The following is a 26,606-nucleotide window of genomic DNA, read 5'->3' as shown; positions in this document are numbered from 1 at the left end:
AACACACAGGAAATCTTCCTCCATTTCTGCATGATGATGAGGTTATCATGCTTATTCCCTCCCATTGAGACATTTTAATGTTGTCTATATACAACATTCTAGCACTGTGTGTGTGTGTGTGTGTGTGTGTGTGTGTGTGTGTGTGTGTGTGTGTGTGTGTGTGTGTGTGTGTGTGTGAGAGAGAGAGAGAGAGAGAGAGAGAGAGAGAGAGAGAGAGAGAGAGAGAGAGAGAGACTGCATCTTTGGCTGACCATTTATTAGCACTTGTTCTCTTGAGACCAAAAATACAAAACTCTAACATTTTTTGATGAGATGTCGGCAAGCAAAAATGTTTTATATGGATTGTAAAAGTTGTGTAGTCATTTGCCAATATTACAGTATGGGGTTGAAAATGTTGGTACAGAATTCACAGAATTAAATTCACCTGTGTATGAAATTTAGATCATATGATCACCTGAACCTTCATCAGAACAGAAAAAAACAGACTTGGTTGCCAGGGCAACTAAGCATCCTCCGCTCTGTTGCTAGGACTGCAGAAGTCTCTCGCACTCACACTCATACACACACATGCTCACGCACATCTACTTATTTTCTCTCTGTCTCTCTCTCTCTCTCTCTCTCTCTCTCTCTCTCTCTCTCTCTCTCTCTCTCTCTCTCTCTCTCTAACACACAATCTCACACACACACACACACACACACACACACACACACACACACACACACACACACACACACACACACACACACACACACACACACACAGGAAACAACTTATAACCTTTAACCTATTGATGTATAATGAGTTTTATTATTAAGATGAAAGGTATTTACTTATGATTATTATTATGATTATGATTATTATGACAGCTCCAACTGTATAATAAAGATGCATATACATGTTAAGACTGGAAATGATGCTGACTGAGTAATACACAATGTTATGTAAAAGAGCAAGTGAGAGAGATAGTGAACAAGAGAGCGAGAGGGAGAAAGAAATGAGAGCGAGGGAGGGGGAAAGAGAGTGAGAGAGAGAGAGAGAGAGAGAGAGAGAGAGAGAGAGAGAGAGAGAGAGAGAGAGAGAGAGATCCTCTCCTGCTCTTACACGCTCGCTTCTTCATGCTGCCAAAAGGATCGCAGGAATGAAAATGTCACCGCTGCTTCTTGGCTGCTGATGACACACGCTCACTCGCACGGTCCTTGCGCTTGTGTGCTGCTATCACTCTCTGCACTTATTTCTTCTCTCTACGTTTCCTCTCGTTCCTCTGCTGCCGCTCTTCATCATTTATTTCATCATTTATTCATCGAGCCGGGTGATGGTTGTTTTTAGCGACGAGGCCTCGGTGAGCGACTCGCTCTCCGAGGGACGGAGGAAAAGAGGGGATGCGTTAACCCCTCCATTAATTTGAAATACAGCCATCCATCCACCCATCTATCTTTTCCATCCCTCCTGTCCGTCCTTCCCCTTACCTTTCATCATGATAAACATGCACTCGGGCCGCAAGGCGGTGGCCATGATGAGGATGATGGGATGTAATAACGGACGCTACGTTCGCAATTTCCTCCGCAGCGACTGCGCCATCGACGAAAAGACCGTGGTGCTGCACAAGAAGGAGAACGAGGGATTCGGCTTCGTGCTGAGAGGAGCGAAAGGTAAGCCAGAGTTCCTACCTTCGTCACCATCATCATCATCATCATCATCCATCTCACAAATCTGCTCTGAGATCACACCCACTTCATTTCCATATTATTCTATTTCACTTCACATCATCATCATTACCAGCACTATCATTATCACCATCATCATCATTAGAGCTATGCTTCTAATGAGACACCAAAGACACCAAAACATGCCATTAATCCAGAGATTAGCATCTTGGATTGAGATGATGTGTCAATCCAGTCCACATATTGGGTCTGTTTATGTTCACACATTCACCATCATCATCATCAGCATCATTGCACCTTTAATGATTAGCATTAGTCACCTCAAAAAAAAAAAAAGGTGTGGACTTAAAAATATCATCATCGTCATCATCAGCATCATCATCACTGTCATCATCATCATCATCATGATTGTCATAAACATCATGTCATCTCTAATCCTGTTATTACACATCAAACACCCACATCAAATTATGAACGACAAGATTAGTAAACTGGATTGAGAGCATGTGTCACACAAGTGTACATGTTGGGTCACTCCTTCATCATCATTACCATCATCATCATCATCATCATCATCATCATCATCATCCTCATGCCACACCAAACACACAAGCACATCATTAGTCTAGATTTTCACTACAAATACTTTCATGTCAGTTCTCAACTTCTTCATCATCATCATCATCATCATCATCATCATCATGGTTACACAACCAAAACAATTAATCTAAGGATTTTTTGCTCCTGATCCTGTTATCTCAGTTCGCAATTTCATCATCATTATCATCATCATCCTCATCCTTACACACCAAACACACAAACACACCATTAATCTACACTTTTAGTCCTGATCCTTTCATCACAGTTCCCACTTCATCATCATCATCATCATCATCATCATCATCATCATGCATTTAATATAAGTGTTTTCAGTGCACTGTTGATTTGCACCAAAACACACATGAAGTGCGTAAAAAAATGGCTTAAAACCAGTGCATACTTCTGGCTATTTTAGCTCATCATCATCATCATCATCATCATCATCATCATCATCATTACTAACATCATCATTATCTGACTCCGCTTGCTGAAAGCCACTATATCAACTACCCCTAACCATGAGTATGTTTGAAGAATGTTTCTTCTCCAAACAGCCACATCCAGCCATTAAGAACAAAGGCGTGCACATCTCCATCTAGAGTTTAGTAATCTGTACCTCTGAGACCCTGACATTTATATTTCATTTCTTACAATCCTCATCCTCACCTCCCTCATCATTAACATGAGCCTCACACTCCTGCTCCTGATAACCAAACATCTCATAGCGACCATGCTGTTTCTTTCAGAACAAATGTAAACACAGATTTTATCCTCAGTCCAGTCCTGAGCAACAACCCTGAGCCAATGAAGTTCTCCCCTTTACCCCATGTGGATTCAGTCTTGTGCTGGTAGAAGCTTGCATAAAGCAAACTGCATTATTATTATATTTCTTTTAAACGACATGTGACCTGGGTGTAGGTTTAATCTATTTGCCAGAGGTTCAGTGATGTAACCAGATGAAAAATATTTTGTAATATTTGTTGAAGTTCTCCATAAATCCTGATGGCTGTCTATAGAATATCAGCTCAGAGATAAAGCTCCAGTGTCTGCAGCATCCTAAGCTCTATAACTATAAGAATGACCATTAACTTCTGACCAGTCAGGACAGGAAGGCATGAGGATCCTTGGCGTTAATACTTGGCTGTCGGTGCAGTAGTCTGTTTGCTCAAAAAGTTTTCCTCTTGTACTCGCCACTTCCCTCGTGTGTAACAGAGCGCGAGAACATTATCCTTTTCTCCTGCTACTCTTCTGTTACACTAACAGATTACATACCCTGTGGACGCGTGTGATAGAGAACGTGTGTCGTTTTGGTTGGCAGAGAATATGCAAAATAAAGAATTTGTGTAAAATGTTGGTTTTTGCTCTGCTGAAGCACTGACTATGTTACAGCAAGCTTTAAAGTCCTGGCATGTTTCCAAAACCAAAAATAAAGGCATGGCAGGTTAAATGATCGATCAAGACAATAATGAAAGCCTATAGGAAAGCATCAGGAAAAAACTTCTAGAGACGTGGTGCAAACAGGACTGGATCAGGATCACATTACACACACACACACACACACACACACACACACACACACACAGTGCACACTTTACAGGTTGAGGTTGATTTGAGGTAAAGTTATGTAGCTAGTTACTGATGGGTTGAGTTTTTCTTTTTTAACAGATAGGAGCATGAGCACGAACAAGAGACTCACATAGTTTACATCGTGTGTGTGTGTGTGTGTGTGTGTGTGTGTGTGTGTGTGTGTGTGTGTGTGTGTGTGTGTGTGTGTGTGTGTGTGTGTGTGTGTGTGTGTAGGCATGTTTTCATATTATGCTGAGGCCAAGTATTCCATTAAAAGTTTGGTCATCACTGTTAAATTATGGTGAACACCTTCTGTTTAATTTGTAGAATTACATTTTGTAGAACTTTAGTATTTTATTACTAACATGTACTATTTATCAATACTTAACAGTTTTAGTATTAATGACCATGAGAGAAGTGATGTTAATGGAAGAAGGGAGTGTGAGATGGAAATGGACTATTCCTCTGTAACAATAACACTTTCCAAAATCAGTACAATTTCTGCTGCTATTATTTACAAACCCTTTTTGATGGGTGTTCTGTGTGTGTGTGTGTGTGTGTGTGTGTGTGTGTGTGTGTGTGTGTGTGTGTGTGTGTGTGTGTGTGTGTGTGTGTGTGTGTGTGTGTGTGTGCTCTGTTCTGACTCACTACACTCTTGTCAAAGTTGTACGATGCTTTAAAACAAAAATAGAATAAAGTAAATCTGTATTTTTTTACAGTCTGCTCTGCTAATCCAGCTGTTCTTAATAAATTCAATGATGATTCCTTATTCTACACATTTTAAACATGAGGACAAAATGGATGTGTTAAGAAAGTGTGTGTTTGTGTGTGTGTGTGTGTGTGTGTGTGTGTGTGTGTGTGTGTGTGTGTGTGTGTGTGTGTGTGTGTGTGTGTGAGCACTGTTTCTCATTCTTGTTGTCGAGAACCGTTGGGCCCTTGAGCAAGGCCCTTAACCCTCTTTGCTCCAGGGGTGCTGCATCATGGCTGACCCTGCACTCTGATCCCAATGTCAAAAAATTGGGATATGCAAAGAAATAATTTCACTGTGCTGTAATGTGTATGTGAGAAAATAAAGACTTCTATTCTATTCTATAAATTCACTGCAGTTTTCAGTTCTAATGTCGAACATGCAGCTGCTAATGAGATAAAAGTGCAGCTGTTAACAGCCATGAATATGACTGTATGATTTTGAGGTGCAGCTCATTTCTGGACCGAAAAAATTCTAAATCTGTATAAATAAATTGCTGAAAGAAAAACAACCCAAATGAGTTCTATATCTTATCATTTACCTACAGACACATTTCATTAAAAAAATAAATAAATAAATAAATTCAGTCTTTTGTGTTCCAATTGTTGTATGAATGAACTTCTGGGGATATTCAGGAATTTATTTTAAATAACACAACATTTCAATTGTCACTAAGTAGAAATAGTTCCACAGAGCTTCGAACCTCTATAACAAATTCAGTGCTAACTGCAAATCATGCTATTGGTTGTTAGAGATGCTCAGAATGGTCACTCTCTTCACACCGTTACGATCAGCGGTCAGCATCCGTAATTCTACACAGCGTGAGATTTAACCGAGCACTTTACATTCTGACGATTCGTATTTCATTTACTCGAATGTGTCTTACAATAAGAAACAACAGGAAGCAGGAAAATTGGGAAACACTAATGTAATTATTAGTAACACTTTGGAACTATGTTGACTTCTTCATTCATTTCAGGTTTGCTTACAGTATGTGGTTTCTGATATATTATGACACTGTAGGTTTTATTAACTAGACAGATGGACATCACAGAAACAGTAGTAGTGGCCATGTTGAGGTCACACCAGATATCTTTCTGACAAGCTCACATAAGAACTGAAGGAGAAAATAATGGTACTATGTGTTAGGTGTGATCTTAATGTGATAGATAGTCATCATTAACTCTGGTAACAAGACTAACGAAGCTAACTTCAGACACCAAACATGTCTTTAGCCCTATTCGGACGGGATTAGTTTTACGTGGGGACGAGGGGGTAAAGTAATTATTACCAGAGCTTCTCGGTGATTTTAGTCCCGTCCAAATGTGCCATCTCTGTAATCATTACGGACATGTCAGTAAAGATTACGGCAACTTTTACCTTCTGTAAAAAGGTCCAGAAAAATGACCTCAGGTAATACTAATCCCGTCCGAATAAACCCACTGTAAATATATACGGTAAAATTCTGTCATTTCCTGTTTAAAAGTTTTGCAAGCATGGAGGCAATTGAAACAGGAAGCAACGTCATACGCACATGACGACAAGGAGGTTACTGTGGTGCGTATAGCGAGTTACCCCTCCCACTTCTGCTAGTTTTACTGAGATGTCTTGTCCCGTGCGAATTGGCTAATTAATATTACAGACGTCCTGAGGTAAAATTGCATTACTCCACGTCCCCACGTAAAACTAATCCCGTCCGAATAGGGCTTTAGATGACGTTTGGGTTATACAATTAATGGGACACTATCTAAATTTTATACCTGGCCAAATTGTAACTTTAAACTCACGAACTACACACTTACATTTTTTTATAAACAGCCATTTTAACTTTGTTAGGCTGAATAACTAAAACGATCCATTTTCCCATAACACTAACAAAGTTCTGCACCCATTCTGATACAGTCTGAATCACAAACTTTGTCATTCAATCAAACCCATTTTAACTGTCTTCAAATTTTTCTTATTTCTACCTCCCGATACACCGCAAAGCTGACACGCCCATCGAGGAGTTTACACCTACTCCAGCTTTTCCTGCCCTTCAGTATCTGGAGTCAGTGGATGAGGGTGGAGTTGCATGGGAGGCGGGGCTTCGGACCGGTGACTTTCTAATTGAGGTAAGAAACGTTTTCAAAGCTCTGCCTTTTCTTTTTTTTCTTCTCAAAGGAATTACTTTCTAACGTGTTCTTAGTACTGTAGTGTCTCAGCTGTAGAGACAAAGTGATGATGTGATCCAATCAGTTATTCAATCAGTTATACTATCCAAGACTACCATTTCATTCAGCTGATACTCATTGTAATAAAACTCCATTAGCTGTGTATTACGTTAAACGCTTGTGTTCAATTCTGCATGATATGCAGGGCCGTCTGGTATGAATGGGCTTGCAGAGCCATCCATATGCTCTCCTTTGCTGGTAATAAATGTGCGTAAGACGAATATATTTTGCTTTTTCTGAGCCAAGCACTGAATTTACAGCCAATGCATCCTCATTTGTGCTGCTTTCTTTTCTCTACTGTATAGTAAGTGCAGTGTATTATATTTCTGTCTTGCACTGTTTGCGTTAATTTGCATACATGCTCTTTATGTGGAAATAAGTGATAGTACTTAGTCCTTAGTTCTTTGTTATTTTATGGTGCTCTGCATCTTTCTGTAGCACCAAGATCCTGGAAGAACGTTGTTTCGTTATGTACACCAGATATATATGGGTGAAATGACAATAAAAGCTGCTTGAGTTCACTTGACTCATAACATGACAACAGCACCCCCAGTGGTCATTAGATGAAATACATGTGGTGTGTGAAGTATAGGATGGACCTCATTTCTTTCTAGCCAAGACTGTAGATTTATGGGACCTCTCACAGACAGCCATGTCAAGAGATTTCCCAATGAAATGCCCAAGCTGAAAGATCCATAACAGCTCATTATTAACAGTGTTTTTTTAAGGTGCATTTGAATAATCGGTTAACATGAACAAGGTTAATCATTAAATGTCTTTGACTGAGAAACTAAAGGTAAATATACTTGGAATGATATATTATACAAATTATATATTTCACAATGGGGCAAATAAAATTGTGTCTACCTTTCTGTGAGAAAAGCTAGGATGAAGCTATATCACTTAAAAATGGCATGTTGTCTGTGTTTGACATTTCTAAACGTTCACTAATGATCTCAGTCCGGCTGCATGATGATTAAATATCAGGGATTTTCACAACTAGCCTCATACTGTACACTATGTTTGAAGTTTGTGTTATAGAATATTAGCTAGTTAAATTTAATGACTATTTAACTATTTTAAATACTCCTCCGTTTGAGTGTCTGCTTGGTCCACCATATTTGATAAAACTTCATAGATATTTCTGGGTGAATAGAATTGGAGGACGAGCTACACTGAGAAGGAGAGAAAGACATATGTATGCTATGCTCTCATTTATGCAAAATAAGTCAAGTTCTGCTTTCCGTTTGAGACAGCTGTTATTTTAGTGACAGATAACTGTACGCAAAAGTTCTGTCTAGAGGGCTGCCTTCTGACTGATTGACTAGCAACAAAAAAAAGTGTTTGATAAGCGATGAACTAAAAGCAGTACTTCATGAGAGACGAATATGTCAGCTGTGTTTGTTCTGCTTACAGATTTTTTTTGTAGTTTCCTTCTTCAAAATTAGCACCTCTCAGAGAACAGTTTGCTAACACACACACACATACACACACACACACACACACACACACACACGCACGCACACACTTAAGCTGCAGTGTGTGCAGTTTGTCTCTAGTGCGATGTGATGATATAATAAGGATGTTGTTGATATGAAGCAGTAAGGCTCTTTCTTTCTTTCTTTCTTTCTTTCTTTCTTTCTTTCTTTCTATTCTCACATCTTGTTTTTATAGTTTTCACACCAGACTTCACCTTCTTTGTCTGCCTATCCTTCTCTTTTTCATTCTGGTTGTATCACCTTTCTTCCCTTTTATTCTCCATTTTCTCAGTTCGAAAGAATTGTATAACAGTTGGGTGGAGAATGAACACCACAAAACATGAATGGGTTTTGGGTGCAGCAGTTTTGCCAGACAGGAAGGCTAGAAGACTGCAATTTTGCAGCTGGAAAAAGATAGTTTCTGAACACTGGAGCAGTGCTATAAGAGAACTATCTAATCTATGTGAGCAGGTTTCTATGATAAGACAGTGGTTAAGGTGTTGATCTATTGAACAGAAGCTTCTGAATGCAAAGCTTCCGATTCTGCTAAATGCTGTAAATGTAATGTAATGGCTTCAAAATAGACAGTATTGTAGAAACACCGAGAAAAATCTAAGCAATGTACAGCATTGCTATGCAGATTTGTCTATGTAAATAATATGGGTGCAACATTACACAAAACTTTTACTAAATGTACTTTAATATTAATCATTTCTGATACAGCAGTCATTTAAAGATGGTATGTCTGAAGCACAGGGCTTTTTCCATAAATGCAGCAGAGAGAGCGAGAGAGAAAGTGTGTGTGTGTGTGTGTGTGTGTGTGTGTGTGTGTGTGTGTGTGTGTGTGTGTGTGTGTGTGTGTGTGTGTGTGTGTGTGTGTGTGTGTGTGTGTGTGTGTGATACATGGCCTTCTACATGCATGATTTATGACACAGCCTAGCTTGACATAAAATTTTCATTGTGTGTGTGTGTGTGTGTGTGTGTGTGTGTGTGTGTGTGTGTGTGTGCTTACAGTCTGTTCATTAAATGTAAATTTGCCTCTAGGTGTGAAAGCCATCTGAAAAGAATGAATGAGGTTAGTTGGATGCCCCTTACCGCCATTCAAATCTAGGGTCATTGTAAAAATAAATAAAAGGTGTGAAATTGAGGTTCCTCGTTGGACTACTGTATGTGACACAGGGTTGCAGGTTTTATTAGGCAGCATGCCTGCAACACACTGGATACAGTATCTGTCTTGAAAACACTGGGCTCAAGGCAGGGACACATCCTGGATTGTACATCCATCCGTCACGCATAATTAGGGGGATGATTAGAGATCACAATTTACTCACTGCCATGTTTTATTTGGCAGATGTGAGGATTAGGGGATGCGGTAGCCTTGTGGTGCAGGTGTTGGACTACTAATTGGAAGGTTGCGAGTTAGAATCCCAGGTCCACTAGCCTGCTACTGTTGGACCCCTGTGCAAATCATTTAACCCTCTATTGCTCAGTTCTATAAAAAATGAGATAAAATGTAAGTCGTTCTGGATTAGTACATCCGCAAAATGCCGTAAATGTGAATATTAAAGTACCTGAAGGCATCACAGGTAAACGCAAGGAGGAAATCACTATTGACATCAAATCAGGAACAGATGGAGTGGCACTGATGACCAGTAAAATTGGTCAGCTCAAGCAGCAGTTGATAAGCCTATTAATTAGTAAATTGTAGCTCTATCTACAGAAGATCCTCTGGGACACACACCACCCAGCTCACTTTCTGCTCTGACATCATCATTGTACAACCTGAGACATTGCAGTCTGGACAGTATCATCACACACAAAGCATGTTTTTATAACAGCTTCTTTCCAGCCACAGTCAGACTAATGCTAAAAGACAAAACAGAAGGAAAGAATATGTCTACCTCATTTCTGTAAGCTGTAAGCTTACAGAATAAAATCTTTATAACATTTTATGCTGCGTTTTCTCGCTGCTTCAGAGTATAGGTTCTAGCCATAGACGTTTTATCGTTTGTCTTGTTTCTTAAAGTGCTTTTGCATGAGCAATTTCTTGATTGTTGAATTTTTTTTTTTAACATTTCTTACTCAGTCTCTCTGAAAACCCAGGGGGGTTAAGGAACAAGACGTTAAACATGTTAGTACTGCGGTCCAGCAAGTGGCTAGCATAACATTTTAAAAAGCTGAAAATGAAAAGAAAAATGAAAAAATGTTTCATAGGAAAGCTAGTATATGGAATAACTTAGTGAAATAACAAAATGAGTTCATTATTATCATGTTACACTCATGCCAAAATGTCTGTGATCTCAGATCTGCCTGAATTTCCATTTGTTCTACAAAACACGTCATTGTCATACATTAGGTTTGGTCATTAGTGATCATTAGCAAGGTCTTCATTTACATTGTTTACACACCATACCCACACAGACACAGTTCCTTCTGAGTTACTCAGCTGGACTAAGAGCATCGTTTCTATGTTGTATATCAAGCATGTTGTATATAAAGCAGAGCCGTTACTGAAAGTACGTGTGATTAGTTTTGTGGTCAGTTATAACATAGGTGCACGAATATTAACAGAATAAATCCATTTACATCACTGAATGTCAGTTTACAGTGTAGGTAGCAGGAAATAGGTAGTTACTGTAGCAGTGCTTAGTATTCATTGATGACCCACATGCCTAAATCTGTGCTGTATTTGTTTTGGACAAACCACTGTAATGAACCCCAGCTCTTCTGTTGAGAGAACATATGCATCATGAGTTTCCTTTTTTAAAGGAAAGGGGCAAAACGGAGCAGCTGTGTTTGGGTTGGAGGCGGGACTAACTGACTAATCGGGTCATTTATACCCAAAGCCACTTATGACTCATTAACTGAGTTGGGAACACACAAGCCTTACAGAAATGCTCATTTACATATATACACATAGGGCTGCACAATACAAACAAAACTAGCATATCATGATAATGTTATTATATCTTATGGTTGTTATCTGCCAATATATTTAAAACAAACTGGTGAACCGGTCATATGTTAGTGCCACAGTTAAAAACTTATCAGGATCTTCTGAACTTGATCAGCATGATTGGTTTGCCATAGTAGCACCAAAGAGGCACTAAACTACATTACCCATCATCCCCAGCATGTCACATATCTCAATCACTCTCACCTGTATTTCATGTCGCATTGATTGATTGATTGATTGATTGATTGATTGATTGATTGATTGATTGATTGATTGATTGATTGATTGATTGATTGATTGATTTCACTGAATAAGTTGCAGATTTTCAGTGTCTCGGTCAGAGTTTGTTGTCTGTTGTAATGTGTTTGTGGTGTCAAGTGTTCCTCAGTGTCCTCAGTGTCTGGAGGTCTTACAGTTCCTATTTATTTTCATAGTTTTCACATCTTTTGCTTTCATTTCTTTATTGAATAAATATTCTGCACTTGCATTCACCTTTGCTATACATTTTTCTCAGTATTGCAAAGACATACTGTATATAAATAAACATAATAACTGGAGTCAAGCTGGGGAAATTAATATGCTCATGCAGATCGATAAAACACTAACCTACTGTATATATTGTGGCCTGGGAAACATTTTTACTATATTTTTATATTTTTACTATATATTATATTTTTATATACAGTATGTATACATTTTATATGTTTCAATTAAATGATTTACTTAAGTTATAGCTCTTATAACTCTCATTACCCCAGAAATGAAGAAGGAGAAATTTATCAGTATAAAATGTTACATTTTTGAGGATGAATGTATGTGAAAGTCAGACCCTGGTGCTCTAGCATAAACTAGCACATTCCCATCAGCCATAACATGAGAACCCCTAACAGGTGAAGTGAATAATATTGAATGTCTTGTTACAATGGCTCGTGTCAAGTTGTGTCAGGACGACTTGGTCAGGGCATCTCCAGAACAGTAGGTCTTGTGGGATGTTCCCGGTATGCAGTGGTAAGAATCTTAGAAGCAACAGGGCCCCCATCATCTGGGTGATCCCACCAAAAGGTTATTGTTCATCCTTGCTATGATAGAAAGTCTGATGTATCCCGTTTTCTTGTTTACGACATTTAGCAGACACCCTTTTATTCAGAGCAAATCTCATTTATACAACTGAGCAATGATGGCTTTGTTCGTGGGCTTCAGATTGGGGTTCCTGGGATTCAAACACACCCAACCTATATCAGTACCCCAATGCCTAAACTATCCTATCAGTAATGCCTTAACCACTGAGCTACATTCAACACCATGAGAATTGGCTTGGTGTGTAGCTTTCCAGTTCCGAACGTGTACAAATGCTTAGTCCTTTTTAACATTTTTTACAGCAAATTCTATTGACTTCAGTAAGAATCAAAGGATTTAATCTGATTAAGTGAACAATTGAATTCTAATAATATTATTAAGCGCTAGGTTTTTTGTGTGTGTGTGTGTGTGTGTGTGTGTGTGTGTGTGTGTGCGCGCGCGTGTGCACGTGTGTGTGTGTGTGTGTGCGGCTTTTGTCTTTTATTGTCATTACAGTAGTTGGACTAAAAATAATAATAAAAGAAATTAAACATACCATTTGCCTAGTGTAATCTCTACAAACTTGAAGTACACACTTTAATTTTGTCAATACTTTATAAACAGAAACACTTTTACTGAACATGTTCTGGCTAGGTTTGTAGCACACATAGTGCAGTGACCTTCTATTATCCCATCTCACATGATTAATGAAGGAGTGAATAAATAAATTATTACATGGAGAGAGACAGAGGCGAGAGGATATATTGACCTTCTCCTGTCTTCTGTACTGTACAGATGAAATTAGTTCAAATCTATTAGTTATATTTGGATAATAGTGGCGTCATGACAGTTGTGCACTTAGGACCATTATTTGCGAAAAAAATTAGATGGGTGTTAAATTTGAAATTCTATTAATGTCTAATTATTATTATTATTATTATTATTATTATTATTATTATTATTATTGTTATTATTATTATTGTTATTTGTTATTGTAGCCTAGCAATCTATGAGTGGACTATTCACTATTCATAACTGCTATGATATCTGCTAGTAGTTCTTATTCACAAACACTCAAACAATTGGACATAAGACACCCACACGGGCGATCACCCACAAGTCCGAGGATGTGTTTGAAATATTTAAATACTGCACCAGTATAAACTGTATATACACTGTTAATATTCTTAGTAGTACTAGACATGTATATTGTACAGCATGTGAACTTGTATCGTCTCTCTATGATCTACCCGCCAAGACTTTTAGATATAACTTAAGTTTTCTAGTTAACATAATAATCATTAAAGAACTACAAGAACGATAACAAGCCGGGGGGAATTTCTTCATTTACATTTACATTTACATTTACAGCATTTGGCAGACGCCCTTTTCCAGAGCGACGTACATAAGTGCTTAAATCTCTAACATTGAATACATTAATGCTGGTTCACTAGGTTACATACTTACTATATTCACCATTTTTTCAAGATGAGAAGCTTCATAAATTATCATGTCATTTCCAGCAATGGAACGGTGGGGTTTGCGGTCCATTATAAGAAATTTTAGGGTGCAACTTTTCCAGTGCATTGGAAGGATTTTGTGTTTTAAAATGGCCGACCCGCTGATAAGTGCTTATCACATGGTTTACCAACGTTTACTATAACAACTGAGCTCACAACTACATAACGTTTTTTTTGTTTGTGTGTTTTTTGTTTTTTTTTTAAGATTATTAAAAGATTATGTAAACAAATATCATGTAACCTGGAAAATAAAGTTCTTAATCAAATTAATGCAAGCTAATCATGTAACAAAACAACTTTTAAAATGAACCATAGTGATTAGTTAGCTAGCTAGCTAGTACAGAGTGTAATCTGACATTGCAAACCGAGATGTAATGCTAGATGTGTGCTAGGTAGCTAAGTAAAACAACAACAACAACAACAACAACAACAACAACAACAACAAAATAAAACAGTATTCTATTCCAAGTGTGTTTGTGGTGTGTGTGCAATGTGAACAAATGGCACCCTGTCCAGGGTCTCCCCTGCCTCTTTCCCCTGAGTCTTCTGGGATAGGCTCCAGGTTCCCTTGCATAAAATAAGCGGGTCAGAACATGGATGAATAGAATACTACCTCATTGGATAATGTTTTTTCTTATTGTGAAACCTGTCCCTTGCAGCAGATTGGCCTTGATTCTTGCTTGTTGATGATTGCTAGCCATCTCTCCAGTCTCTGACCATCCCAGGCAGGCAGAAAGTGAAATCTTGAGAAACAAGTACTGACTGTTTTTGCTTTAACACTAAGGATCTCATTACCTAGTCTCCAGCTTTTATGATGTGGCTTATGTATGGATTGAAAAAGAGGAAACATTTAAAGTTCACTGGATCATGATCACAGTGCAGACTGTTTGAGGAAATTTAACAGAGGTGTCCTTCCATTAGAAAAGCAATGTAAATAGTATGCATTCCTGGGGATCACCAAATCTGATGGATAGAGGTAACTATGGTGAGTTGGGAGAGCATGTAGTGGCCCGGGTTACGAATGATTGGATTCATTTTTACACATTGAGTGGGTCAAATGTGACCCATGTTGATGTGGTATCTCAGTGGTTAAGGTGTTGGGCTACTGATCGGAAGGTCATGGGTTCCAACCCCAGGTCCACCAAGCTGCCACTGCTGGTCCCCTGAGCAAGGCCCTTAACCCTCTGTTGCTCAGTTGTACATCACTCTCGATAAGGGTGTCTGCTAAATGTAAATGTTGAAATTTTATCACCCTAAATGGCATTTTTAAACCTGAAATTAAATAACTTTTACTAAAGTGACACAAAATGTGCAATTTAAGTTTCATATTTTATATTTTTTCTACAGGTGCTACAAATATTTGAGAGCTTTCCAGGTCAAATTTGACCCATATCTATTGAAATGGATTTTATATCGACTGATGTGCATCAAATCAAGGGGGAAAATTGTGGTTTTGGTGAATCTTGGAAACTGTGAAACTATATACTGTATGCCACATCTGTGTATATATTTTTTATGACACATGAGTCATGAGAACTGCCTTTCTTCCCACCACATTTGCTTAGGTTCCCACTGAGACAGACACCAGTTGGTCTTTAAAGTTTCATGGGGGAATCTTGAAGGACTAAAGCAGTATAGATGTAATCAGATCATATATAGTGCACATAAGGAACAGAGGCCACAGGGGGCTTTGAATCTGTTATGAGATATATACTGTGAAGCCAGCTTGGAGAGTTTCGGAGAGAAACCAAGGCATGTGTGTCATGTTAGAGATGACAGATGAGCTAAGAGGACATAACATGACTTGTGGTAACTTCTTTATGTCCTATGAGCAGTCTCAGGTGTTCCTGAAGAAGAAGCCCGGTGAGTATGAAGCAGTCAGCCAAAGTGGTGTAAAATCTTAAAATTACTCTCTCCCTGCTCTCTGAATCATTAATCAAGGATAATTCATCCATTTATTGATGCCATTCCACACAGATCTGTGGTTCAAAAAAAATTGACGATTATGACTGGATTCCTGGAACTGGTCAAAATTGACCTGGAGCATACTGTAAAGGTATAGAATATGAATAATATGGAAATATTCCTTCATTTATTGAAGGAACAAAGTTATCCAACACCACAATAAGAAAAGTAAGTGTAAGAACAATCTTTGATACATAACCTATTTGCATGAGTGTGAATAATTTTGAATTAAAATCCAGAAAAAGATCCTTGTGTAGACTGATAGGCAGTCGGGGTGTTAGAGGAGAAAATGTATTCCTATGATTCGGACCTATCAGATGAACTGCAGGTGGTCCAACCTAATCTCTACAGTGTTCGTCAAAAACATTCTGTATTATAAAGCCATTCACTTCTGTGGACTTTGCCTACCACATTGCATTGTGGGATGTAGTGAGACCATGAAGAACTCTCTGGCTGTGTATTTAGAAATGTTGGCTTGTGTAGTAATATTCATGCTGTTCACATACTGTGTACTGCGTACTGTTGATGGACAGGGCATAATATGAGTGCACATATGTACACACACACACACACACACACACACACACACACACACACACACACACACACACACACACACTATGCATTAGATTTTATTTTTCACCCTGGCATGTGGTGCTTCTGTGACATCAGCCTCCTGGTCTGTTGCCTTGGTTACACAGGACTGTGATTCCTCTGCTTGGATTGCTCTTACACACACACACACACACACACACACACACACACACACACACACACACACACACACACACACACACACACACACACACACACACACATTCCTCATCCTGTGAAATGCTCTGCCTGCTAACCCAGTTTTGCTTGGCACAGCTGAAGGGCAGCAAAGCGCAGCGTTTAAGTGTGTATCACTGTACACACCTGTGTGTGAGTGTATGTGTGTGTGAGTGTGTGTATACCCCTTATATCACAGTGCATTCTGGGACATTCTCCTCTCCTCACATAAAATAGCCAAGTAATATTAGCAATCTTTACTCATCCAGCATCCATACTCTTATTATTTCAAGAGAACAGTGTATTTGTAGTAGTAAACAGTTTTTAAATATGAACACTTTTAACAGCAAACCTGGTTGTTGTATATTTTCTTGTCTTTCTGCTTTGATGAATGTATAAATTCCTCAAAATATGTTCAAACATGTGACTTTAAACCATAAGTTCACATGTTAGGATAGCTTTCACCACTATTTTTAGCTTTCACCTGCTAGGCTAGCTTTCACCAATAGGTAGATTTCACCTTCTAGTTTAGCTTTCACATCTAAGCTAGTCTTCACATAGGTTTCCTGCTAGCTTATGTTTCATTCACTATGTTAGCTTTCACCTACCAGGCTAGCTTACACCTCCTTTCACAAGGTCATCCAGTACAGCATACACTTTCAGCTGAATATGTCTAATTCAAATGATTTCGTTTATTGAAAGAAAAATGTAAGAAGTACCACATTACGATTCTCATGGAGTGTTGACCCATGTTTGGATACAATAACAAGGTTGTAAAAATATGCACACCCCTTACCTTATAGTTTGTTAAAGCACCTTTTGCTCGTAATACAGAACTCAGTATACTGTAGCAATTACGAATATGCATTCATAATACAGAACGCAGTATAGTATAGAGTCTAGCAACTTAACAGTCCCTGCATTTAGCTGTTCCTGTTATGCACTTATTGTCACAGTTGTCACAGAAGTTGTCACTTTTGAACCTGTTCCTTTGTTGAGTTAAATATGTGCTTTGGGTTGTTATCATGATGGAAGGTGACATTTTTTTCCTCATCTTCATCTATCTTCATCTTCAGCTAAGGCTTGTTGTGTGCCAAACTAGAGTAGTACTATATGGAGCTATCTATGTTTCATCTATCTTGACTAGAGCACCAGTCTCAGGTGTAAAGACTTAAGATTTTTCTTATAAATACGTACTTATAAATATGTCTTTAGCAATCATTGTCACAAGAGAATGACAGATGCTTGCCAAATATTAATGTAGCACCTTAAATGTTGCTGCAGGTCTCCTGGAAGTCTTGCTGATATGTTTTCATGTTGTCCTTATTCTATATATTATTTGGAAATCCTGTTCATGGTGATGTCACTGTGCTTTGCCATTGTCTCTTCTTGTTAATGATGACATTCATGGTATTCTATGGTACATCATATGTTGTAGAAATTTGTTATAACCCTCCCCTCAATACCTTTCAACAGTGAGATCCCACAGATCCCATAGTCAGATGAAACAAAGGAAATGTGAAACAGCGGATCATTGTTTGGGATCTTTATTTATTTTATTTCATTTGTTCATTGCAATATGAAATTGAAGATGGGAAAAGCTCTACGGTGTATCCTGGTTTCATCACACAAACCTGCCATTTTTTAGCAGGGATGTGTTGACTTTTTATATTCAGTGTACGTAAGTTACTTACGTAAGTCAAATAATACAGTAGGTCTGGTACAAATAAATTCTAGGTCATTTTCCTAAAAAGGTTTACTGTGGAATATGTGAATAACCCAATATGCCTTCTTTCTATAAGTAATGATCATATTACTATTACATTATACTGAATAAAATCCAAGTCAGCAAATATACAAACTAGTTTACTACATCATTTTGGAATACCTTTTGAGCATGAGCCACTCTCTCTTTAAAAAGAAATCAGCACAGTAATAAAAGTGTAAAAATACCTGTCTGACTTATTTGTTAAACAGTTATAAGTATTACCACTGTTTACTTACTGTAAAGCTCTGTTCAAGAGCTTTAAATATCAGAATTTCCTGCTCCCTAGAATCTCTGATAGCATCATGGCAACATTTTTATTACTGTCAGGCCATTAATCTGTGCTCTTTGTGTGTGTGTGTGTGTGTGTGTGTGTGTGTGTGTGTGTGTGTGTGTGTGTGTGTGTGTGTGTGTGTGTGTGTGTGTGTGTGTGGTCTGATAGCATGCTCAGGAATCTTAATTTTCTCTCCATTGTGATCAGTGTAATTAAACACGTTCAGACCCAATAACTGCAGTCATTGAATACACACATACACACACACACACACACACACACACACACACACACACACACACACACACACACACACACACTCACACACACATGCAGACGATTATCCTACAGCACCATGAAAATAATAGAATGAGGGAATTTGTTTGAGAGAGAGAGAGAGAGAGAGAGAGAGAGAGAGAGAGAGAGAGATAGAGAGAGAGAAAGATGTGCCTATGCTGATGTGTGTGTATTTTTCTCCGAGTTTAAGAACAGGCATTAGATCTGCTGCAGCTGTTTGTGTACGTGTGCTCGTGTGTCTATGAGAACTGTGATGCGCTGTTAAAGCTAGCGGTGATGATTCATACCACTGCAGACGTCAGTGAGAGAGGGAAAGGCAACAATAAAGACAAGACACATTGACGTGAAACATGTCTCTGAAACTGTCTACTCATACTACACACCTACAAATAAATATGACATATACTGTAGATATATCTTTTTTTAATGATCACATAGTACAACAACTCACAATGGCAATGGTAATGCCTGCTGGAACTATGAGTATGGAGGTCACGCCTTCCGAAATGGGTCTTATGGACAGAAGCTTCTAAATTATAATAGTTAATTGTATGTTGAAAAGTTTTCATTTTTGTGAACCAACAGGGGTTTTATTCCTCTGACTCCTCCGTCTGTATAGGAGTACATGAGCATTAGTAGTCTTACTGTTCATGTATTACAGAGTTCAAGTACTAAATCTTCAGTCATTTGAATTTATACCACAGCATTATACATCTTAATAGACCATCTTAATAGAATAATATTGATTATCTCCCTACAGTGACACTTGTCAAAGGTGGGCAGCAAATGAACAGTCAGTTCTAAAAGTTGATGTGTTGGGGATCTGAGTGACTATGGAAAGGGCTAAATTGTGATGCTACATGACTGGGTCAGAGCATCTCCAAAACCACAAAAATTGCTCAGGAATTGTTTGAGGAACATTACAAAGTGGGTTGATTTAGCCTTCAAATTCATCAGCTCTTAATGCGCTCAAGCATCTGTGGGATGTGCTGGACAAATAAGTCCTATCTATGGAGAATCCACCTCGCTTCTTACAGGACTTAAGGGATCTGCTGCCAATGTCTTGGTGCCAAATACCACAGCTCATGTTCAGAGGTCTTGTGGAGTCCATGCCACAAAGTATTTTTAATGTTATGGCTGATCTGTGTAGAAATAAGGTTGGTATTATGGTATTCATATTCACAAGTATATTTCAAGCTCAAAGGATTCTCTAGGCGTTGTGGTAATATGTGTGGAAGTATTACGCATCAGTTATGCACAGTGGATTCATAGTGCACTATGGGTAAAAAACAGTGAACTATCCAAGAAATGTGATTTGTCCACTGAGAATATGCATGACACACAAGAATGGCCGCACCCCCAAAAATGCTTTATATGGTAAATAGGAGGTGAATTCAGCAGAACACAGCATACTGCTTTACTTAAAGCAAAGTAAATTACGTGAAGTATTCGACAGCTTTCTGTGTCGATAATTCATGTGCGTTTATGGTGCTTTAGATAGATTTTTCTGGAGAAAAAACAATACAATTCAGTACAATTTATTTCTAGAGTGCTTTTAACAATACACATTGAACATCATAACCATAATACAAAAATATATATATATTATACAAAGATTAATATAATGCAAAAATTAATATTAGACTTATATTTAAATGTATTTGTATTCATCCCCTATGAGCAAGCCTGAGGTGTCTGAGGCGACTGTGGCAAGGAAAAACTCACTTAGTTGGAAGAGGAAGAAACCTTGAGAGGAACCAGACCAGAAAAGGGAACCTCATCCTCATCTGTGATTATAAATATACAGTCCAGCAATTGTGTATTGATGAGGAAGATCACATGATAGTCCAACTGGAGCTGGTACCTCTCTAGATGCCTCAGGATCCTCACAGGGTTGCCCTCATCTCAGTGAAGGTCTGAAATCTTCATGACACGGTACACAACTGGAGCTGATACAAGCTCTGAATGCCTTAATAATATAATATAATATAATATAATATAATATAATATAATATAATATAATATAATATAATATAATATAATAAGATAATATATCCCTGGTATATGTTTAATTCCTTCTTTAAAACAGAAAGAAAAGAAACACTCCAACACATCTGGCCCCAAAGGGTTTATTAATCTCCTGATTAATGTTTGATTAGGTGTGTGAGCAGTATATAAGCCACAAACTGCACAATGTTAAGCACTTGAGGGGACTGTCTTGAACTCTCAGGAAGGCACAAAGTCTTGGCGGATGTGGCTTTGCCTGCCTTTCAATAGTCACAGGGAGGACCTTCTCTCCTTCAGGTGCCTCCTGGAGGCACTGTTGATATATGAGTGTGCTGTTGCGCAAGTATATAGTAGTTAGCTTAATAAGGTAGCATATTTTGTAGCACATTGTACGATTGGCTCATTCTAAGCTAAACAAATGAAACTGTTAGAAGCTTTAGTACTGTATTTAATTATTTCACATTTATGATTCTTATTGTAAATTCATTATGAACACTGTTAACGTTGTCTGCCTTTTTTAAGGCAGATAATTAACTTGCTAGTTTGCTGGTACCTGGCTAACGATAATGAGATACAGTACATTGAATTACTACTCTACTGAATTATGTTTCAATTATTAATTATTCACCTTCGAGACATTATTAACACCAGCATTACACAGTTAATGGCATTTCCAGGCAGCTTGATTACAGACACAGCAACGTGACATCTGGTTCAAAATATGAATCCAAAGTGCATAACTGTATGTTAAGAGTCTTGCTCAATGACACAATCATGGCAGTTTATCAGCGTTGGGATTTAATCCCAGAGCTGTAACAAATACTCTTTACCACGGAGCTACCACAGTTCCCTCAACAAGCTCACAATGACTGAACTACTTCTTTAACTGAATTAACTCAGACAAAATGATTGCATTGAATCAGCACATCATCAAACCCTACTTTATCTATATTTTTGTCACATGAGTGTTTGTGGTGTGGTGAGCTGACATTCTTTTTGCTTCATATGTCAGACAGCATGTCTTCTGGGAAAATGTTTACAGTAATAGCCAGGATGATAGAAGAAGAGATCTAAAGTGTGTTGTTTGTGTGTCCTGCAGTATCATGACTCATATCCTCTGTTTCCTGTGATACAGCACTTAGAGAGAGAGAGAGAGAGAGAGAGAGAGAGAGAGAGAGAGAGAGAGAGAGAGAGAGACCCTTAAAGAATGCAAATTATGATCGAAATGCCAACAACGTCTTATTCTTTATGTATATTTTTCTGTTTCTGTGAGACATATATATGAGTTGCATACTATCAAATAAACAAAGTTTTTAACATGACTGAATTCACCAATAACCTCCACAAGTCTGGTAATGTATATAAAATAAAATAAAATCAGGACAATAACAAAACAACAAAAGCCAGTGATTCAAATCCTGTGAAGATTAAGGAATGCCTCATTTAAGGAAGGAGATATATGGATGTGTTGAATGAGGACATGAAGGTAATTGGTGAGAGAGTAAAGGATGCTGAGGATAGAGTTAAGTGGAAACTGATGATTCACTGTGGTAACCCCTAATCTATCCCAATTAAATAAAAAGTAATCTGTATTTCTATATAGAAAATGTGCTAGCTGTAACACTGTGTGTGTGTGTGTGTGTGTGTGTGTGTGTGTGTGTGTGTGTGTGTGTGTGTGTGTGTGTGTGTGTGTGTGTGTGTGTGTGTGTGTGTGTGTGTGTTTTCAGGTGAACCAGGAGAATGTAGTGAAGGTAGGTCACAGGCAGGTGGTCAACATGATACGACAGGGCGGAAACAGACTCGTCATTAAAGTGGTGACGGTCACAAGGAACCTGGACAACGATGAGAATGCAAGGAAGAAAGGTACATCTTCTGTAGTACAATAAACATCTACACACAAAGGATACTCATGCATACACAAACAGAAGTGTGTTTTTACCTATGAAATGAAAAACAGTTCTTTAAACTTTAACAATTATTTAAAAGTCAGTTCAGTCAGGTTAATATCATTTGTGTTCACTTACACAGTACAGTCCATAAGCCTGAGACCACATTGTACTGAAACCAGTTTTTTTTTTTTAATATTAAATATGAACATTTAAATAGAATATTTTTGTGTGTATGTATGGATATGTCTCCAGCTCCTTATTTCTAAGCAAATCTGTGATCTTGACTATGTTAACTGCAGTTTTATGCAAACTTGGTACATCCATACCAGCTCGACTACAAACTGTCATTAAAAGATAAAGGAGGAAATACCAAATAACATTACTTGAATATGTTTTCACCTAAGTTTTTTTAAGTGAAGTAATTTTTAATGGACATTGTTATATTCAATTACAAAAGGAAGAATGCAAAATAGAAGCACTTTCTCTAGCAGTCTCAGGCTTTTGGATGTCACAGTATACACAAAAGTGTAATAAATAACACAGATAATAACATAAAGAAGAAATTTTAACTTGTTCAAGAAAAACTAAATTGGGTCATTTTAACACAAACAGAACAGAGGGGCTAATGACAGGATGCCAGTGTCCTGCTGAATGCCCATTTGTCACCTGATGCTCTCAGACCTAAACTACAGTGCAGCCATATGCCACTTCAGACAGAGAGAGAGAGAGAGAGAGAGAGAGAGAGAGAGAGAGAGAGAGAGAGAGAGAGAGAGAGAGAGAGAGAGAGAGAGAGAGAGAGAGTCTCAAATGGTCAAATGGTACATTATGCACTGACTCTACACACTATAAGGAGTAATAACATCCAGATAAAGAACAGTGTTGTTTTCTATTTGAGACACACCATGGCCCTGAATCCTTATTTCCGATAGGTCAGGTTGGTGTTAGCTACTTATTTTCTATACCAGCAGCTCTGACAATAGAGCCAGCTGCAAATTAATAATCTATATTAATGCGCTTTTTCTAATATGTTATGGTTTCTATAGTAACACCAAATCCAGGGCATGAGAGCAGATTGTGTGAGTTATGTATCATTTTATTGTATTAGACACAAACACATACATAAGAATAAGCGACCCCATCTGCAATAAACAGTGCAAAAGAACACAATTACAGTTTTCATTTGCCTAACACTCGTATAGATAAAACAGTGTGTGTTCTTACTCTTTTTAGCCCCGCCTCCTCCAAAGCGAGCACCAACCACAGCACTGTCCATGCGCTCCAAATCTATGACATCTGAACTGGAGGACATGGGTAAGACACACACACCATACCAACATAGAGTGTGTACTGTATCTGTACGCAAACACACAAATATTCATACACACACACACACACACACACACACACACACACACACACACACACACACTGTCACACACAGAAAACATACATATAGATATACATAACCATACATACACATTTGCAGACACACATATATACTGTACATATTATATTTATCTGTAATTATATCTCTAAATGGGGGACATGGTGACTTAGTGTTTAGCAAATTTGCCTCAGATTTGCGGTTTCTTCTGCTTTCCTTCCCCAGTCCAAAATCATGTGACGTAGGCTAATTGGCATCTCTAAATTGTTTGTAGTATGTTTTGGGTGTGTGAATGTGTGTGCAATTGTGTCCTATGATGGGTTTGTATACTGGATGGATGGACGGACGGACGGACGGACGGACGGACGGACGGACGGACGGACGGACGGACGGACGGACGGACGGACGGACGGACGGACGGACGGACGGACGGACGGACGGACGGACGGACGGACGGATGGATGGACGGACGGACGGATGGATGGATGGATGGATGAACGGTGGGACGGACGGATGGATGGGTGGGTGGGTGGTTGGACGGATGGATGGATGGATGGATGGATGGATGGATGGATGGATGGATGGACGGATGGATGGATGGATGGATGGATGGACGGATGGATGGATGGACGGATGGACGGATGGATGCATGGATGAATGTTTATTTATATCAGTGCTATAAATGTTTGTATCTGTTGAGTGGACTAGAGTGTTCAGTACCAGAGTTTTTTTTGTCAGTTTTTATGTGAACACTATTATCATGCCATAGACACACTACAAACCACTGTCGCAACAATAAACAACAAATTAATGGAACAACACTAAATGGCTAAAAGTTTGCAGACATCTGACCATCGCACCCATATGAAGGCTGTCACCAAACGCTTAGTGCAATGTTGAAAGCACACAATTATCATGTGTTATCTTGTACAATGTGCATAACTGTATTTGTATTAGTTTAAGATGTTTTTGTATTCAATTTGTAGTTAAACCTCTAATACACACAAATTTATAGTGTTGATTTTTTATAGTTATTTTTGTTCTTGTTTATTTGTGTGTGCTCCAATCCGGGTTACTATGAGCAGTGGATAAAGGTAAGCAGGAGTGTGTTGTCTGCACATGTCATTACATACCACACTGATTATTTGGATTAAATGGCATTGCATGATCACCAAGTGTGTCCATGCATAAATGTTGATAAGCCAAGATGTGTTTAATGAAGCAAAAGTTAGACCCCACACATGCTTTAAATACATTTGCAGAAAATGAGTTTATACTGTACATTATGAGTACGCTTTATTTTTTGGCAGAGATTTTCTTTTAATGGTGAGCTCTGGCATGCAAATTTTGCCTATGCACATTATCTTGTTGTTGTTGTTGTTGTTGTTGTTGTTGTTGTTGTTGTTGTTGTCTTGAAATTTACAGTGTGCTTTGCTTTGTGTTGTGAAAAATTGTAAAATAATAAACGGGTTCTTAGGGTTCTCTGAAATGCTATAACTTTCCAGTCTGATTTTTCTCCTAGTTAAAACACAAGTAAATTCCCCCTGAATCTTGCATATCAGTACTTGTAATAAATGTGTAATAAATATTTAAAGATCTCTAATATCGATTTTGTAATTAATACCGAGTAGATTTTTCTCATCAACGTGTTGGACTATTTATAAATGATGTTTTTACAGTACCCACAATTCCATTTGAATACTCACTGGCATTGGCACCGGTGGCTCTGCTTTATCTCTACTTAACGGAACGTGTAGTTTTTGAGACGAAATGTGAATCCCTTCGCTGTCAGAGTTACACACAATTGATATCATCTCTCTGGAGAAACAAAAACATAGCATCAACCAATAAATTAGCAGCAGAGTCAGCAAAGCACATCAATGTTGCATATACACATAAACATATATAAAGCTGTGTATTCATAAGCTGATGTTTCACAACATCCATTCTTAAACCCTGCGTTAACTTTCTTATTTGGAAATTTGAGGTATCAACAACCATGATGGAATAACTACAGCGGCTTATTTCAAGCTTTCACATCTAAGACAAAAATATTCTAAACACTGAAGAATTGAGAGTAAAATAAAACAAAGAAAGATTACAGGTCCACCTTTTTGTGCCCGAGCAGGCGCTGTTATCTTAAATATTTCAGCAGTTTCTTAAATATTTGTTTTTTTCTGTTTGTGCTACTGTATTCAGTTTGTCCTGACAGAAATTGTTTCTGATTATAGACTGTCAAAATAGACTGTCTCCTCTTTGTTTCATTTGAATCTTATTATATATTTTTATATAGAATTTTATTATATATATATTTTCTCCCTCAAACACTGCCAATAGGGTTTCTGTGACTGGACAAAGCATGTGATATGAGGCACACACTGTTTAATTTCTGATTGAGTTTCTATTGCTAAGCATCTAGCCGTAACTTTCGAACGTTGCATTATTTATTACT

General features: G+C 38.1%; 1 protein-coding gene across 9 annotated transcripts in view; it reads left to right on the top strand.

The window, feature by feature from the left end:
* Window positions 1-26,606, top strand: part of LOC113656715 (SH3 and multiple ankyrin repeat domains protein 2-like) — a 116,474-nt gene that overhangs the window by 77,705 nt on the left and 12,163 nt on the right. For 4 of the 9 annotated variants that reach the window (XM_047822294.1, XM_047822290.1, XM_047822289.1 and 1 more), the window contains 6 exons: window positions 1,568-1,650; window positions 6,569-6,693; window positions 22,609-22,744; window positions 23,814-23,846; window positions 24,001-24,081; window positions 25,240-25,248. In XM_047822294.1, coding sequence (XP_047678250.1) covers window positions 1,568-1,650; window positions 6,569-6,693; window positions 22,609-22,744; window positions 23,814-23,846; window positions 24,001-24,081; window positions 25,240-25,248 — 467 coding nt within the window. The remainder of the gene's footprint in view (window positions 1-1,567; window positions 1,651-6,568; window positions 6,694-22,608; window positions 22,745-23,813; window positions 23,847-24,000; window positions 24,082-25,239; window positions 25,249-26,606) is intronic. The other 5 variants (XM_047822296.1, XM_047822292.1, XM_047822291.1 and 2 more) reach the window with 3 other exon arrangements.

The sequence above is a fragment of the Tachysurus fulvidraco genome, chromosome 13 (assembly GCF_022655615.1).
Source record: "Tachysurus fulvidraco isolate hzauxx_2018 chromosome 13, HZAU_PFXX_2.0, whole genome shotgun sequence".
NCBI classification, from domain to species: Eukaryota; Metazoa; Chordata; class Actinopteri; order Siluriformes; family Bagridae; genus Tachysurus; species Tachysurus fulvidraco.
This window is presented reverse-complemented; position numbering and strand designations above follow the sequence as displayed.